The following is a 12,667-nucleotide window of genomic DNA, read 5'->3' on the forward strand; positions in this document are numbered from 1 at the left end:
CTAGGGGCATTTCATATACAGTCAAAATGCTCAGAATTCCTCACTTATTACATAAATTTTATATATTATCTGCATACCTTTAATAATGACAGCTATTTATTGACCAGACAAGATGTGATGCCTACTGTTAACACCCATTTTAGCTCTGGTAATTAATGATTTTAATATTTAAGTTTAATTAAGTGTGTAATATCCAACTCTTAAATTATTCAGTCTCTGCAGAATGTTTTTCATTAATACCACACATTCTATTAACATATTTATGAACACCTTTTATGACTTAATGTGGCTTAATTCTATTAATAAAAACTAATTTTAAAGTCATTATCTTTTTTAATTATACAGTAACTTGCAATGTAGATTTGCCAGCTCCAGCATGGCTCTGGAAGAGAACTGCTGAGGTTTCTGCAGCTTCTACTCTACTGCCTGACCACACAGAAAAAAAAAAAAACAAAACAAACCTTTACTGAAGGGATGAGGTTCTTTTGCCTGAGTAGCTCTGATCTGATAGATGTGTGAGATGCTCAGCACTTCAAAAAGGGTACCAAACCGCCTGAAGGACCTAGTGAATGATAATGCGTGGTTAGAGCAGCATCACTCAAGACTAGCACTTAGCCTGTCTGTAGACAACACTGATGCAGCAGTGAGGAGCTGGCTGTGGAGGATAAAAGCACTGTACAGGCTGCAAGTTTTCATTTCAGCTGTTCACAGTATTAGTGAGTAATTCTGTAACATTTATGCAGATACATTAAATTGATTCCAGCAAAAATCAAATTTACCAAGTTTACTCATATTAGTGATCATGATAGGGCTGTTTACTAGATCCGTATCTATTGAACAAGCTAAAATGGGTCTTGGAATGAGTGATAAACTGTGTACTCATAATCATCTGGCCTTAAGATTCACAGCCAGAAGACTATTACCATAAATTAGTAAACTGATTTACTAAATTAATTTAGCTGTTTCAGGTCTGAAATATAACCTGTTTGTAAGTGTGGCTCTTGGTTATTTTTTCCGTCTCCTATTCTGCACTTTAGGTAGGTTTTTTCTGCATAGAAAAATTACCCTTTTTTATTCTTAGTATTCTAAGGGCAGTGTTAAAATTATCTCGGTCCTGTTGTAAGGAGTGACCGATGTCACTGGAGAGAGCCAAATGATGCAGAGCTTAGGCATTATTACAAAATTACAGTGAATTGCTTGTGGATGTGATTTATATTTAAGGGGTGAACAAGGGCAGGGTAACCAGGAGAGGGCTAAAGCAGCAGCCCAAGATCATGCCCGTCCTGGAGACAATCCAGTCCACCTGCTCTCCAGGACAGAAACTCTGAGTGCTTCTGAATTCATTAGTTATCTCCTGTATTAGGCTGAAAGGTCTCAGGCCTCGTATTTGCAGTGACCCATGCTTGCTAAAAAGGGCCTGACGTGGGGCAATGGGTGTCGATCTCTGTGCCCATCCACTCAGCTTTGATCAGCTTCTGGGAAGCCTCCAAAAGGGCTTCCCAGAAGGAGCTCCCCAACATTAGTTGTGTGCGTGTTCAACAGCAGAGCACACATCTGTTTCCGGAGGTCTTCTGAGACACTTCTCTCTCTGACTCTATACGGCAATTAAATTATTATCTCAAGTGATTGGGACAGTAAAACACTGGTGAAGCAGTGCCATAATTAAACAACTAACTCGGGGGAAGGGATTTACTGAGGATGCACTGGGTATAGTGTAAGATCAGAAACAGTGCACAATAAGAATAGGAACTCTCCAAGTGAGAACAATCACTTTCCATGTTTCTTTGTTAACCATCTTTAAAGAATACATTACATATAAAATTGAAAAGTGCTTTCTTCCATAGCGCTTTCTACAGATTAAAGCCAACACAAATCAATGTGTGTGACTTTCTTGTTTCAAGAAAACATTCAGCATTTTTCTGAAGGGTTTTTTAAATCTTTTCCTTGCAATATGCAGTTTTGCCCTCTCTGCCCCAAGTTTAAATTTTCCCTTTCTCTCCGTTCCCTTAGCTCCAAAAACAAGCAATACCATCTTTTGAGCTTCTGCAGATTTGGTCTTCCAAGCGTAACTAACAATCTGCTCTTTCTGAAGTGTGTTTCAATAATTCTCAAATTAGATCTCTGAACATGAAAGCACTTTTTCTAACAAACCTCCATGCAGAGTACAGAGATGGTGATGAAAGTGAATTTTACTTGAGATGAGACCATTCAAAGTCTCATCAGATGGCCCTTGCAAGGAGTCTATGAACACCATCTCTGCTGTAAAAATATTTGGGGCATCTTCCGTTTAATATCTAGGTAACGTATACAATAGAAGATGGATATAAAGAACCCAAAGGAATTAAAATGTTGCTCATCAGTAATGATTAGTGACATGAAAAGAAGTAGGGCATCGGTGTATCAATGGCACTGGGAAGTGAATAAAACAGGAAGCAGAGCTGCGCTTTCCGGTGTTGGAATATGTCAATGACTGAATTTTCTGAATTTTCTGGATGTAAAATTAAACATTTGAAGTTTACAGAGGAGATAAAAATATTCCTCACTTACCCTACATTTACAGTCACATCTCTTCAGTTCTTCTGGACACTTGCAGAAGCCATGCCACCAATAGCTCCCAGTAGTAGGAGTGCCCCCCTGTTCCAATATTAGACCAGTGACAAAAATAAAAATGCACAATGACTTCAGTGACAGAGGCTAGGCTCGGCATTGTTTCATACTCCAAACATCAGTCTTTCTTAACTAATCATTCTACTTTTCTGAAAATGCCAAGCACAAAATTCAGAAGTAAAAGATGCAGGCACTCAGCTGCATGTTTCTTTTCCTGTAATCTTTCATTACTTTGTTAACTCACTGTGGTTACCCTCACCAACCATCCTCAACCTTTATAAATACAAATGTGCAAAGTCAAAAAACCCAAATCACTAGAAAGCAGAAAAATTCCACTCTTAAGCAAAGCTACTATAAATATTCAAAGTCACCATGACATTTCTGAGTACAACCAGGCAAGCAGTATAATGAATGTGGTTACATTAAGATAGCAAGAAATTAGATTAGGTTTTCATTGCATCAGAAACAAGACTTCACAATACCAAACAGATCACTTCACTGCATGTGTAGGAAAGGAAAAGTAGTTCATATGCCAAAATAACTGAGTATAATCTGGATTTGGTTTTGTAATTGTATATAGCATGTATGTCATTTCTGAACATACAATCAACATTTTGCACCCATAGCACACTGTCATCATAGCTTAAAAAAAAAAAGCGTAAGGGCAGTGCTAATGGATGTGTCCATGGTGACTGACCAAACAAAGGACCATATCACAGCAGAAGGCACCTAAATCCATTGATGTTTATTTCCAGAGCTATTGGTGTTGAGGGATCTGAACATGGCGAAGTGCAGTGGAAGGGGAACCAAGCAAAGTGTCATTTTAAGCCAAGGAAAGTGTAATTTGTGAGAAAACATTTGCATAGCATTATTGAATAATTAACAAGAAGTGCAAGTTTATAGCCAGAAGTATAGGGAGCCAGTAAGGTGGGGGCAGAGCCCATTGCCACTCACTTTCCAGGAGAGGCTGGGGGAAAGGGAGGCATATCATGTCAAATTTGTATGAGGCTGACAGCTGGACAGAAGGTTCCAAGAGCTTTTCTAACCATCAAAACCTCAGAGAATCATTTATTTCAGGATACAAAGGGTGCTGTATGCCTGTGTTGTGGAAGCTCCAGGATGAAAGATTAAAGATTCTTTAAATTTTCTGAAATATCCCTCCTTAGAGAGCGTTAAAGACAAGCTGCAGGAGACCAATGCAATCAGGAACATCACAGACATGTCAAGCTATAATGAGAAAGAGCCAAATGCATTCCTGGTGTAACACTGCCAACATTAGTGGATACTCACCAGGGGACAATTTTGTCCCATTTTCGTTATTAGCAGCATCTGTAAGAACTGTTTGCCACCTTCTGGCAATACATAATTTCAGACAGAAAGTGGGAAAAAAAATAGGGCACCATATTTTTTATTTAATCAAAACCTCTTTGATTCCCTAGGAGAATAATTCTGGGAAGATACGAAAACAGCTGCTTAGACATTTCAGGAAATGTTTCATTCAGACTACTGAAAGTGTTCAAAGCTTTAATATATTGTTAGTTATTCACATAATTTGGAAATTTAAAAGGCACTGAGATTTTATTGTACTTAATAGTCTTAACATTACTATTAAATATTAAATAAATTAATATTAGTACTTTATGATTAATTTTACCTGATTAAAAATCTCACATTCTTGATATACTACCAAGAAATTACTTAAAATATTTTGATACAAGAGGCGAACCTAGTCACAAATGCGAGGTCTAACTTCTCTTGACCTGAGGTCTTGGCAGAGCAGATATGCACAGCAAGATTAGACTTGACAGAATCTTAGGAGGACAACCTGTAAAGAAAACATAAGTATTGCAGGAAATGGTATAAACTTATCAGGAGGCTGAGCTCTTTCCTCTTACTTAGTACCTAGGCAATGCTCAGAAAGCAATACAGACAGACCTCTCTTCTCCATTAGCAGAAAAGCCAGGTTTCTTTTGCTAGTGGTTCAGATGTAAGCCATCAGCAAGCACTGGATCCAGGTAGAAGACCAGGCTTTAGTTAGGAGAGGAGCAAGCAGACACATGAGAGTAGTACCCTCATTTCCACTCCACTGAACGTGCGTAAGCTGACGTAGCAAAGCAAACAGTTCTTGTACATGGCAGTTCTACCTCAAACAGAAAAGCCTTTAGACAGAAAACTTCTGCTCCTGATGTTTTCCTTTTGTCACTCTTCCTCCAAAATGGCTGTGTTCATCTCCTACTTGTCCTCCTACACACTCAAGATCTTGTGCCTGTTGGTGTCTCTTACTCGGTTAGCAATTTACTCCTTCCCTGGGAGTTATGCGAAACAGGTCGTAGGTGAGTCATTCTTACACATCCCATGGAGAAGTGCCACCAACCTGCATGACAGTAGCTTGTGGAAGCTAAAAGCCACCCAGAAGACACCTACTAAATTCCAACAAATCAAATGCCATCACAGTGACAGATTATAGTGTTTCTCCTGGCTCATTTATCTTGTCTAAATTAGTAGGTCAAGGGAGATTTTCTCCCTTCAAAGAAGAGAGGAAGGCATCTATTAGCCTTCAGTGAGATGTATACCTCTGAAAAACAATTTCTTCCACAATAAGGATGATATCCATAGTGACAAAGTCAAAAACAAATTTAAAACTACATCGTCCCTAAATGTCTACGGCAGTTTCAACTGAATGTGATATCCTTCACTTCTGGTTGTAAGTTGTTTGGGCATTAGTAGTTCATGCTCTGTTAAACAAATACTGTCTTCTGTTCCTCCTAGAGGTGAAGGGAAAAAAAAGTAAAATCGTTGCTCTGTCTCTGGTTTAGTATGTTTGCAATATGTTTTGAGGTCTTGGAATAACAGACAGTAAAAGTAAGTTATGTTCACAATTAACACATAGGTTTTACATAAAGCTTAAAAACTAAAGGAAAAATATTTATTCAGAAATATTAATAACTGCCTCCAAAATGCAGCTATAATCTCAGAATAAGCATAAAGAGAAATCATTAGTTTAGTTGCTCTACAGAATAAAATTTTGCATTTTTCTCCTGTTTATATTTATTATGGAAAAGCAATCATTTTAGTGCTGGTTGAACAAATCCAAATGAACCCTTATGGCCTGAACACAGCTCTTTAAAAGGTTTTTCTTTTGAGCAACTAATTACTTACATTACTGCACTTTACTCCACTCTAGTAATTTAGATATTTTTCCCGTAATATTCAAACATTAGAGGAAAGTCAGCTACAATGCCCTCACATCAGTATTCTCCTCACCAGCCAGTGACATATTGCAACAATGGCTTGTTGACATTAACGTCTACCAAGGCTGAGGATGACTTTCTACATAATTTCATTTCATTTGAAAGAAAAAGCATTGGTGGGGGTTTGACTGTCTCAGATTGATGGTACTTAAACCTTATAGAAAGTCATTTTGTCAAGTTCTTACTTGCAAGTACTATATTGCCACAGAATATGAATGATAGTTTATTTCATGGCAGCTTTTTCCCCTAGCCACTGGAAATACAGCCCATATAGACGCCTCCCCAGCAAGAAGGCCAGGCACAGTATTTTAAACAAATGGCAGTCTGTGGCCCATCTGGGGTTCTCCCACAGCCAAAATTTCCCTTTAAGCTGTGGCTACAAGTCTTCTTGTTTAGTTGGTCAAGTTGTCTTTTTCTTAGAGGGAGGCAGAGGCAGGTTGTCTTTTTCTCTAGGGGAGAGGCAGAAATACAGTAATGCATATGATATTGCACATCCTAGTTTATAGATATCTGTATTTATGTATCGTTACATGTAACAAATACATTGATTCACTTTTGTTGAGGTAGGTTCTAAGCAGCTACAATTTCTCACTCCAACATTTGGTGTTTTTTCCCTCCCCTCCAAAAAAGAAAACAGAAAAAAAAGAAAATTGTCCAGGGGGACAGTCCATTAATAAATTGGTTCTCTTGCCTCTAGGGAATAAAACAGCAGGCCACTCTCCCCCAGGTCTCCTTCCCTGAGTGTCCCACAAATAACTGGTACAATATTGCCCTTCATGCCTCAGAGGAGCCACGAGAGGCGTTTGCCACCCTGATTTTGAATGGTGGCCACCTGGCTTGTCCTCCTGGACAAGAAACAGCTGATTTGGGTATAGTGGCACATTTTGCACAGAAGCAATCTTGTTACCCAAAAGCATCTTGCTGCTCCAGACCATTTGATGTTTTTACAGGTGTGCAGCTGACACTTCCCAAAGTAACAAGCTATTTCTGTAAGTTCAGATACTCTCAGAGCCTTGCACAAGATCTGGTAATGGCCTACTGCTCTTCACTGCCACTCAGTGAAAAACACCATCTTGTGGACAACTGGGAAAGAAGACTGTAGTTAAGTGAAAAACATTGGTCAGGCCAACGGTCGGCACCGCCTCTGCCCTGGTGAGGTGTGACAAGGCCATAAAAAGCACAGACTAAATTCTCCAAGGCCCGAGGTGACTTGTTCAGTGCTGGCTCAGGTACCTTGCTGGTGCACACAGGCAGCTTCATCTTGCTCGGCGGAGTCCTGGGATAGTTTTAGAGAAACAGGCAAAGTGACTTGGACCCTATGCATGGTCCCCAATTCAAGTGTTAACCAAAATCCCTTGGATTTCCGATCCAAAAAGAGCTGGGGTGGGGTCTGCGCCTCCCCCGTCAGGCACAGCCTGTGGTCCTGGACCAGAGGGGGGGCACTGAAGAGCAGAAGTAAAGAACAAGCCCATTGAAGGAGATGCTTTTTGTAGGCAAGCTCCTAAGTGCTGATCACTCTACATGCATGAGCCTTCTTTTTATTTTTTCATGCTCAAGTGCCAAGCAGGGAGCAGATGGTACATTACTCAGCCTTAACTGGAGGGTAAGAAAGTGTGATTTTTTTTTTTTTTTTTTTTTTAAATTCAGTTGAGACCCTCAGCCCATTTAGATTCTCAACTCAAAGTTTATTTGTCTTACACAGAACTTGTACTTTCTACCCCTCTCAAATGCTAATCCTCTCCATACATATGCTCATTATGCAAAAGCATATGACAAACACCATCTGGGAAAGTAAATAGCTCCTCAGTTAACCACGCTGCTCCCTCCCTTTACGTCACCCACCTCACTATTGTCTCTCCTATTTTTATCTGCAAGACAGCAATCACTCAATCAAGCTATTAACTTAAAAGCGCCGTCTCAGTCAAGCAAGCTGCAGATCCCAGGCTGGGCAGTAAAACCCATTCCATTTTTCGAGATGATGTGCATCTTCATGATAATTTGAAAGCAGCCATAGCACTGAGAAAAATAAATGTATCTTTTAAAGGACAGCTGATATCACTGAGAGATACTAGTCCTGACCTGCAGAAGTCCATGCTTGTTTTTCAGCTAGAAGGTTACATTTTCTCCCCCGTGAAATATGCAGCTCTTGCCACAAGTTCCACCTCGTTTCCATGGATTCCTGAGGTAGTCCTTCATCTCTGACAGATTATTGCTCATACCATTCAGAGCCAGGCAATGGTGCTAAATAGGGAATGACATTAGCCAAGTTCAGTGATTTCTCTAACCTCTGTGTAGATGGGTAAGAATAGTCGTGCTGTCATTAGTCATGATGGATTTGTTGTCTGCTGGAATGTTAATCAAAAGAAATGAGGATGATGTATGCAAGAGAAAGACATCTCAGAATATTCTGTTTTGTACCAATGGATTAGGCAAATCATCATGATTCAGCAAAGGAGATGTCTATTTAGCTAAATTAAACAGGATCTGCACAGTCCAACCATATTGTGTTGAGGCTAAGTAACCAGGAGAAATTCAAAATGCACAGCCAAGAGACTCAGCGGCTGACACTGTGATATAAAGGCAGAGCTTTGTAAGTACCCTGTAAGAATTGTGGGGCCATAAACACTGCAATATTATATCTGTTTAGAAAAAATACGAGACAGAATTCAATGATGACCTTATCTGAGCTACAAATTCTTGTCAATTATTATATGCTCGTAGGGACATGTTTAATAGATGGCAGAAAGTCCTTCTCATTTGTCCTCAGAGACAGCCCTGATATTGCCCAGCTAAGAAATCCATTATACGGCTACAAAAGAGGCAATTTGATTTCATGAGCACGTGCCTTTATTATTTTAAGAATAATTTAACGTAGGCAGAGGAAAGAAGAATCTGTATGAAAAAAGACCGAGGTTTCCAACATTCGCAGTTACCAACCCTGTGGTTCTTGCTTCTCCTGAACTCTTCTTATTTGGCGGGGGGTGGGAGGGTGGGGGAGGGGGGAGAAGATTTTTTTTTTTAACTCCCCATTGACTCCCCTGGGAGTTTTGCCTCACCTAAGACAGAGGAGTTTCAGTCCGGTATGTGGTTCAGATGTTGATGTTGCTCAGAATACATATGCCTATGCAATACACGCCCTGTGTTGCTGAATACGCCCTTAACTCCCTTTTCTTTGTTGTTACAACAGACGAACCAAACTCCTGGAGTGCTCCCTCTGCCACCTCCCCAGGTCTGCCGGAAGTAGCTCTTTCCCTCGATGACATAATCTCACCATTATCTTCATCACACATAGCCCCACCCTCTGACCCTTCTCACCAGATAAGCCCAGAGCCAACATGGGATATCAAGAGGGAACACGATGTAAGGAAACCAAAGGAGCTTTCGGTGAACGGTCACAAAAAGAAAAGGTTAGGAGAACAAAGAGAAAGGTCAGCAAGTCCTAAAAAGGTAGACAGGTCAAAGCATGAAGAGGCTTCTTGGAAAGGATATTCAGAAGGCAAAAATAAGACCACTGATGGTGGCAGGCCCACCTCAGAAAGCAAAGCGGTGGGACACAGCATTATGATCGAGGCTGGCGCGAGAGAGCACGTGTGTGCTGGAACCAGTGATGAACAGTTTGGGAGGCTGAGGAAGCCGGAAAGCAAGAGAGGAGGATCTCTTAGCAAAAAAGAAGATCACAAATCCGCGGATAGCAGCGAGAAGAAGTCAGCTGCAGCATCCGACCATGTCAAGCTCGATACAGGTGCTGCCAAGACGTACAGTAGCAACCGCTGCAGCTCGCCTGGAAGTGATATGGACCACAGCCAGAGGGACCCTGATGGGAAACCCGGCGAGTTCCCCAGGAAGGGACATCTCCACTCCATTAGCACTCGCAGCACCAACACCACAGTTCGAAAGGCAACGGTCTCCCCAGGGCCGTGGAAAATCCCTGGCTCGGATAAGCTACCTAGCGTCCTGAAGTCTGGTACTTCTGCCATGAGCAGATAAGCAAGGGACTGTTGCCCTCTAACTGTCTCAAACTGACACAGAACATTCTTCTTAGTTTTTGTCTCACATTGGTTTGTTTTAATTTATTTTAACTATCACACATATACACAAAGCATTGAGGAATGAAAACATTAGTGTGTAATTCCATGACAATGTGCACAGTATCTAATAAGTTCAAAAGCATATAGTCAACACGGAGATTTAAAATCGACCCTAAAGTCCCAATTCCATTTTAGGGACTTTGGCAGCTATGGAAGAAACCAAAACAATATGAAGGACAGTACATCAGAGAAGAATAGTGCAGTGTAGCTTTAGCATTTTTTTTCCCACTGCATGAAGGACTTGGATTTCATTCAAACTTTATATCAAGAAACTGGAACAAGTTAGAGCAATCACAAACTGGAACATCGCCTTAAATAAAACTGCACGGAGCAAGCTGAAACCGAGAGAGGATCTTTTCATGGAGCTAAAATGTTGTAAATAAATTGTTCTCGACATATCTAGACAGGGGTTAAAGGGTTTCTTTGAAGCATCGTTCGGAACTGTACACTCATGACACGTCTCCACTGTTAATGCTTTGGGATAGTCCACATGATACCCTGTAGCATAGTTCACTGGGCGCTATGGGAGGAGTGGGGAATCCAGTGGATTAGTTTCTGTGATACCATTTCTACTGCCATTTTTGTGAACAAACCATGTTTCTGTACATTGGAAAGGAGTTAGGGTGGAGTTGTATTTGCAAATTATTCTCGAAAGCGATTTATTACAGGTTCCCCAAATCCTGCGAGGTAGCACACAAACCAATTGGTCAGGCTCAAAACCCAGACACCTGCAAGGCCCTTGCACTGAAAGGAAGAGTGCTACAGAGAAAAAGCTGCAGTTTCCTTAAGGAAAGGTCTTTCCCTCCTGCAGAAAACGAGAGCTTCACTTACCAACAGTGCTATGTTTCATACCCATCTACATTTAGTTAGGACACTCTCACCTTTCATTCCCTCAGTTTGGCAGAGCAGGTGCCTCTAAGGCACACGTTAACAGTAATTAGACTGGTTTCTGAAATACAGTTGTCAGTGTCCTCATTCAGTAAATTCGATATATCTCCATTTTTAAAATGGTTTCCATTTTATCATTTCTTCCCTACCTCCATTTTTTTTTTCTTTTTTTGGTTTTATCTTTCTTGCTTGTCTGTTTTGAATTTCAAGCCTTAAGTGCCAGGTAAACATTCCAGTCTGCCTTCACAGGAAATAACTCCGAGTTCAGTCAATCAGTCATTATCTTGTTTCAAAAAGATGCGTTTGTGTCTATGTAAGTGCGCATATGCTTATTTGTCTGTCAAAATTAAAAGAAAATCCTGGGCAATAATACATTGGTAATCAAAAAAAAAATCATAAAACTAAGTACTGTCAAAAATTCATATTTAAAAACTAATGTTCTCTAGCAATCTTAGTTCCTCACATGCTCTGCTGAAAAATTAGATTGAGATTGGCTTTGTTCCAAGAAATTAGCACATTACTGTATGTCTCAAACATTGCACTGGACTGAGAAATTTATAGGCGTGTTTCTTCCTGTCCAATTATTTGAAAAGCCTCAAGTCAAGGATTTTGCAGCTTTCAAACAATTTTTTTTAGAGAGAGAAATCCATTTATAATTTCTGAAAAAGCACAAGTCCATGTAGCTGTTTATAAAACTCTTATTTAATGAAAAAAAAAAATCTTTATCCCCTGAACTAGAATCCAATATAATTTGCCATTAATTTATTGAATCTGATTTTGGACAATGCTTCTGTAGTGTAGATGCACGTCCCAGTATCTTATTTTTATGTATAAAGAAAGCAAACAATGAAATCTGAAAAACAGTTGAGATTATGCTTGCATAAACTCTAATTTGCACAGTTCACAGCTACTCCTTGTGCAGTAATTGCTTTATGCGGCTGTAATCGATAACCTGTGAAGACAGCACATCATCTAAACCCCATTCCAAATAATATTTCTGTGTAGTGTTAGCTGTGAATTTACCCTGTACAGCTCTATCTCTATAAATATAATTCCATGTATTAATAGTCACAGAAAGGCTGTAAGTGAGCAACTATTTTTATGAAACGCACCACTATGGATAAATTAACTTTTACAGAAATCTTGTTTACTGTATGATATTCTAAACCACTGTCAAATAAAATATATATCCAAAAATCTTTTTTTTTTTTTGATTGTACATAGTCTGCATTAATTTTGAGTGACAGGCTTCAGTGTTACACCAAGAAACAATCCTTTACATGCATATGAATAGAATTAATTAAATAAAAAGGGGAATGCTCCATTTTGATTTCTTACTCCAAAGAGGGGTACAATTTATGAATACACATGTAGGTGACCAGACAAATTCCATGTAGGCAAGTTAAGGTGTATGAGGCTACACAGATGCAGAGAAATCTCTCCCTTGGTGAAGCCTGAACTCTTATTCTCCTTCCAGTCCCAGGAGACACAGGACCGGGGTGGCCAGACTCCCAGTACTGAGAGACAACTTCTAAGCGTACACCATATGTACAAAATACATCTGGCAGCTCTACCCCTAGAAAGGTTTTTTTACAATCTGAGTGAAGGGGACATAATTTGATTTCCAGTTTACTTTACAGAAACGACGTCTCAGAAAACATTATAAGGGTGTAAAAATAATGGTAACCAGACAGTCTCTTCTGGGGCCTAATCCATCCCTCACTGAAGAGAACAGAAAAATGCTCCTTACCTTCAGTTAGGCAAAATAAATCACCAGTTTACAGACTGTAGGCACTGTAAGATGTGCTGGCTGGAAAACTACTGATATTTTTC

The 12,667-nt window shown here is 39.8% G+C and overlaps 1 protein-coding gene across 6 annotated transcripts in view; it reads left to right on the plus strand.

Moving 5' to 3' along the window:
* MAGI2 (membrane associated guanylate kinase, WW and PDZ domain containing 2) overlaps positions 1 to 12,033 on the plus strand; it is a 760,905-nt gene extending 748,872 nt beyond the window's left edge. For all 6 annotated transcript variants that reach the window (XM_069801726.1, XM_069801727.1, XM_069801731.1 and 3 more), the window contains one exon: positions 9,046 to 12,033. In XM_069801726.1, coding sequence (XP_069657827.1) covers positions 9,046 to 9,845 — 800 coding nt within the window. In that variant the 3' untranslated portion in view covers positions 9,846 to 12,033. The remainder of the gene's footprint in view (positions 1 to 9,045) is intronic.
* Positions 12,034 to 12,667: the final 634 nt, after the last annotated feature.

The sequence above is a fragment of the Haliaeetus albicilla genome, chromosome 14 (assembly GCF_947461875.1).
Source record: "Haliaeetus albicilla chromosome 14, bHalAlb1.1, whole genome shotgun sequence".
NCBI lineage: Eukaryota > Metazoa > Chordata > Aves > Accipitriformes > Accipitridae > Haliaeetus > Haliaeetus albicilla.